The 6,176-nt window shown below is 35.8% G+C and overlaps 1 protein-coding gene across 1 annotated transcript; it reads left to right on the top strand.

The window, feature by feature from the left end:
* Positions 1-3,472: 3,472 nt before the first annotated feature.
* LOC129987488 (uncharacterized) lies at positions 3,473-4,588 on the top strand. Its single transcript, XM_056095464.1, has one exon. The coding sequence runs from the start codon at positions 3,473-3,475 to the stop codon at positions 4,586-4,588; it is 1,116 nt and encodes a 371-aa protein (XP_055951439.1).
* The last annotated feature ends 1,588 nt before the right edge of the window (positions 4,589-6,176 follow it).

Here is a 6,176-nt window from a genome sequence, read left to right on the forward strand (position 1 = left end):
CTTTGAAATATTGATAGTTCGATATATTGCAGACATTATCAGAAGAAATCCGTTAAAATATTTAAAGGAAGTGAAGAATAGCTTACGCTTAGTGAGTTATGGCATGATTTAAAACGCAATATTTGAGTGCAGGTGTCAATGGTTTCTTGCTTTCAATGCTACTGTTCAGTTAAAAGATGCTGGGTTATTTGAGTTTCATTCCTTTTATCCTTAAAGATAATTATTAGACACAATACTTGGAACGGGGAATTGGAGGCTCACCGAAAGCTATACGAATTTCGTTCTCCCGGTCGAGCCTCTCCCGTTCCATTGAGTAATACAGCATGATCAGATACTGTTTTGCAGTTTGGAGGTCAAAATCTACCTCGTTAGGCTTTTCAATATCATCACCAAAGTCAAAGGTTGCAGTTGGTTTTTCTGCTTTAGCACACTTGAAAATGAAAGCACTGGAAGGAAATAAACAGGAAATTAGTGGATCCCAGTTCTTATAATTATTGCTTAATATTTTATAATCTAATCTAGATCTTGTTTTAAATTTTGTCACCACAATTTCAAAAAATATAATAGCTTTTAATTCAATCATGTATTAAGACATAATTTATTTAATCTACGCCATTAAAACTTTTTATTTAGTTTTTATGACACATGTGAATTTAACAGGATTTTTTAAGATGAATTTAATATCACAAACTTCTCAGTATTTGTATGGTGAAGTTAAAGCTTAAATTATTAAACATTTATAATGGGCTCTTAGAAGATAAGCATATTTATTTAAATTAATATATCTTGGTACAATAATTTTAAATTCTACTGTTTTCAACTCGGGAATTAATGTTTTATTTAAAATAATACCATTTGAATACAATAACAATTAAAAAAATTTTTTATGAACTATAGTAAAAGTTTTCCATATACTTACAATGCTTTCCGTATTCGTTTTAGAACTTTAGGTGCCATCACAAACCAGAAATGTTTTAAAAACAAAAAGAACTGTAGAAATCACGAAATATATAATCGCAATTTCAAAAATAATCGCAGTGAAATTCACAAGATGCTTCAGCGTCAGTTTCTTTTCACCAAATGAGCAGAAACATTTCTGTTTCGAACCAAACAATATGATTCCATTGTTATGGTAACAGTTATCATGATTGTTTTATATAACTATTAGATTTATTTTTCAGAATTGTTGAAACAAGGCTTAAATGTACTGTTGTATATAAAACATATGTTTTTATTGTAATATTTTGCACAATTTTTCTTTTCATTATTTATATAACGGATTTATATAATGCAATTTTGTTTTCTTGACATTTATAACTGTCTTAGCTACATATTAACTACCTGACAGTATTATATAATTCTGTATAAAACATGTAAGCCTCATTTTTAACGATATAAAATGGCATGATCCTCCCATGGAATGACGAGACACTATTCACGTGATACAGTAGCTAATGGTTTGGAAAAATATTTTTCAAGTTACCCTTATTCTTGAGTATGAATACCCAGTTCAATACTCAGCATTATGAAAGAAGAGTGTAGAAAACAATTCCACTTAATAAATGACATTCATAAAATATATGTGGATTTGATAAATATCCATAAACATCGAGAATTAAATAAAAATACTTATAAACTTATAGATATTTATCGTGGATTCGATAAATATCTGTTAATATCAGGCCATCATTTGGGCCGAACTTCATATAGAATATATCCTTCTTTTCTAAGAAATATAAAACAAATATATCGGCTGTATAACATTTTCAAATTCTGCTTAATTTTCAGATATAAGGAGATAAATCCTTATTAACACAAGATAGTGTAAGGCAGCCGATATATTTGTTATGGAAACGGCAGATAAATATCGTTTTAATCGAGATTGATGTATTACTTTTGAAACTATGTAAACCCAAACAAGTGTTAGGAGTAAGTTAGTGTAAAGAGTTTTTAGTCAATGACAATTTTCTTTTAATGTGTGATGCGGCATTTCCGAAAATTTATATTTTTGTACAGCAGTACACTGATTGGTGATCGATATACTATACTGAATACTGCTGAATATCAAACGAAAATACCGTACACTATCTTGTGTTAATAAGGATTTATCTCCTTATATCTGAAAATGAAGCAGAATTTGAAAATGTTATACAGCCGATATATTTGTTATGGAATCTATGGACTAAAATATTTTTCTCCAAAATGTCCTTTAAGTACATAAACTGCCAATCCCCTTAAGACAGTAAAGTACACAAAATGTCAAAGTGTGTGAAATCAAAGAGATCAAACTATTTGTTTTAGAACTACTAAATTTGGCATATATTTACTTTGAAGGGAGGAAATGAGCATTTAGGATAGTTTATTTTTGGAAAATATTTATTAATTATAAAGTAATAGAAAATTATAAATTTTTCTTCCATAATTTTCGAAAATGATTTTTCGGACGTTATGGAGGAATTATGAATTTGACACAAATGATTTTTATATCATCTTAAAATTAAAAAAAAATCTTTCCAATGACATATTTTCTACATTTTAGCGCTTTTCTATAAATTAATATTGCTGCCTAATATTCAACTATAGAATTCATTCTGTCACTGAGATTCAAACCGTTTCCATTGATTCATCAAGCATTTAATCTCGTGATGTCCTTATATTACTTATATTTAAGGAAGTTTACTATTTAATATCTGCATAGTTCACATGGTGAATTAAAAAAAAATTACAATACCACGTTACTTAGCAGATAGATGAGTTAGGCAATGACGTTATTAAAAGCACTGTGATGTCATGGAATTGGTTTCCATTAGAAAGTTTCTAGTACTTAATGAAAAAAAGGCAATTAGTAGGCAAAATAGAAAAATAGTTTATTAACGCAATCGTGGAAATTATGCATAAAAGATTAAATTTCCTTGGCAAATTAGCCCCTCAGGGGCTCACCTACTGTAGGTGAGTACGGGTGTCCCAATCCCGAGGTACCCAGAGATATTTACTCCCTTCATGTTCAAACTCCCCTACGCCTTCTTATTTCTGCTTTTTTTTCCTTCCCTCGACGCCAGGCGAGGGAGCTCTCCATGAGAAGCTGTCGCCGCTCTGTTTGCTTCTTGCTTCTCATGGACAGCCAAAACCCCACGTGTTTGCCGTGCGTGGCGACCCATTAGAAAGACGGGTGGTGCACTGTGGTCCCCGGTGCATCAATCGGCTGGTACCTAGTCATCTGAGTGGCTAGTCTGCTAGGGATCAAGCGAAGGGGTTACTCCTTGGGCTTGGCGTTAAGGGTGGTCACTGTCCCCGGGGGTAACTCCAAGCGTATAGGTACTGGTCAGCACTATGGTAAGTACCGAGGCTGGTGAAATCAGAGCCGGTGGCTGCCATCCCTTGTTGGGCTCCGTGGTGGGTGGTGCCGCCGGACCCGAATTGCCTGCAATGTCATATGGGCAAAAAAAACTTTTCTCCCTTCAGTGGGCAACGAATGAACATCGCAAAATCATGTGAAATTCTTTACGACTCATTTTTTGTCATTCACCGTATTTCAGAAAAAAATGAAACTTTCCATACAGTATCTCCTTTTCTTGTCGAAAAGGCTATCTCTGGTTCTCTTGGCGAAGTAAATTCTATTCGTAAGCTGCGTTCAGGTGACTTGCTTGTAGAGGTAAAATCTCTGAAGCAGTCCCATCAAATACTTAAGCTTAAAAGTTTATCAACTATACCTTTTTCTGTTAAGGCTCATTCTTCCCTTAATAACAGTAAAGGCGTGATAACATGTGGCGAATTATTTAATGAAACAGTGGAAAAAATTACCGAGGATTTCCGGTCTGAAGGAGTAACTCATGTACGCCGTATTAATATTCGACGGGATGGACAACTCCTTCCTACAAAACACTTAATTCTTACGTTTCATAAACCTAAACTACCCGAAACTGTCAGAGCTGGTTACATGAAATTGCCTGTTAGGCCTTATATCCCCAACCCTCTGAGATGTTATCAATGTCAACGCTTTGGTCACGCTAAGACAGCCTACCGCGGGACACCTGTCTGTGCTCGTTGTGCAGAGAAAGGGCATGATAGTCAGGAGTGCAATGCCCCTGAAAAGTGCGTTAATTGCAACGGCAACCATGCCTCTTATTCTCGTTTATGCCCCAAATGGCAATTAGAGAAAAAAATTGTTGCTGTGAAATTTAAGGAAAATATACCTTACCCTGAAGCCAGGCGCAAAGTTATGGCTGAGACACCTACACCAGGTATCACTGCTGCTCAAGGATCTAATGTAAAAACAACTGTTGAAACCAAAACTCATGAAAATTCCCCCACTTCTGATTCAGAGAAATCATCAAATAATGTTACAGAAACCTCCAGACCACATAAAAACAAACTTAAATCGAAATCTCAGAAATCATTAATGTTAAAACTGTCTAAACGTGGCCTATCTTCACAAGACGTGCCTTCTAAATTAAAAAAATCACTCTTTCGAAACTCCGTTGCTCTTGGACTGGCGAATAAAGGCACAGTCCACAAGGATTTGACATCCATTTTCGGCGGCGTTTCCAAAAGTACTGATTTAATTTCTCTCTATCCATCTGAAGAATAGGATGAAGATTTTAAAATGAGTTGTGATATTTCAACAACTCAATCAAATGTTCCCAATATCTTTGATGCAACCTAGATTTCTTAATGGGTACTTTCGTCTCCTGGAACTGTCGAGGCATCCGTTCCAAATTTCAAGACATCAAGACCATTTGTAACACTTTTCATCCAGTCTGTATTGGTATACAAGAAACCTTCTTAAAATCAAATATTCCACTTAAATTAAGGGGCTATAACTGTGTTCGGAAGGATGCAGACACTGGAGTGAATAATTCTGGAGGTGTCTGTGTTTTAACATCTAATCTATATCCGAGCACCCCTCTTATTCTACATACCTCCCTTCAAGCATCGGCTGTGCAGGTTCATACTCGGATTTTATTTACAGTCTGCTCTATCTACCTGCCACCTAATGATGTCATTAGCCAACAGGAACTTAACAATTTAGTGGACCAACTTCCTAAGCCTTGTTTATTATTAGGTGATTTCAATGCGCATAACATTTTGTGGGGTTCGGAACGTACGAATTCTCGCGGGAGACAGATTGAGCAGTTTATTGCCAATAACTATCGCTGTTTGCTGAACAATGAAGAGAAAACACACTTCCATGAACCCACGCGCTCATTTCATAGCATTGATCTGGCCATTTGTTCTCCTGAGTTATTGCCTTTACTGAATTTTAAAGTCGGAGATGATCTCCATGGTAGTGATCATTTCCCGTTAATTATTTCATATGCTGATAGACACAACGGAATACATCTTCCACAGCGTTTTCTATTCCAGCGGGCCGATTGGGCCGGTTTCACGCAACTAGCAAATATTACTCAGACTATGGTCAGTGTGGCAGACATTTCGGAGGCAGTGCAACATGTTATTGATGTCTTAATAAAGGCTGCAAACAAAACCATTCCTAAAAGTTCACCAAGACTACGTAAATACCGGAGACCATGGTGGAATGGGGACTGCCGTGACAGTCATAAACAACAGAAGAAATTATGGAATATCTTTAGAAGGTATCCCACGTCAGAAAATCTTGTCGCATTCAAACAAGCCAAAGCTATTGCTCGTCGCATTCGTCGTCGTAGTGAGAGGGAATCATGGGTTAAATATATTTCATCAATTATATCTCGCACTTCAAGCAAGCAATTATGGAAAAAAGTAAAGGCGGCTAATGGAATTTATCAGGAGTTTACTTTTCCTGTTCTGAAAATCAGGAATACGACATACTCCTCCCCATTAGATATCGCCAATACTCTCGGGCGTACGTTTGCACAAGTTTCTGCTGTTGAATCCTATAGTTCTGAATTTATAGCAACTAAAAATCGCGCAGAACAACTCACTCTGAATTTTCAAGCTCGTAAAGCCCATCCATATAACTGTGAATTTAAGATGTTCGAATTGGAAAAAGCTATATCCCTAGCTCATGATACCAGCCCTGGCCCAGACGGAATTACATACAGTATGCTTCGCCATTTGAGTGCCGTTTCGCTCTCAAATCTGTTACTTTTGTTTAACAGAATATGGAAGGAAGAAATATTTCCAAACCAGTGGCAAGAAGCTCTGATAATTCCAATTCTGAAACCGGGTAAAGATCC

The sequence above is a fragment of the Argiope bruennichi genome, chromosome 10 (genome assembly GCF_947563725.1).
Source record: "Argiope bruennichi chromosome 10, qqArgBrue1.1, whole genome shotgun sequence".
In the NCBI taxonomy this organism is placed as follows: domain Eukaryota; kingdom Metazoa; phylum Arthropoda; class Arachnida; order Araneae; family Araneidae; genus Argiope; species Argiope bruennichi.

Excerpts from the sequence above, each read along its gene's own strand:
- LOC129987488 (XM_056095464.1), top strand. The coding sequence starts at position 3,473 with ATGAACATCGCAAAATCATGTGAAATTCTTTACGACTCATTTTTTGTC.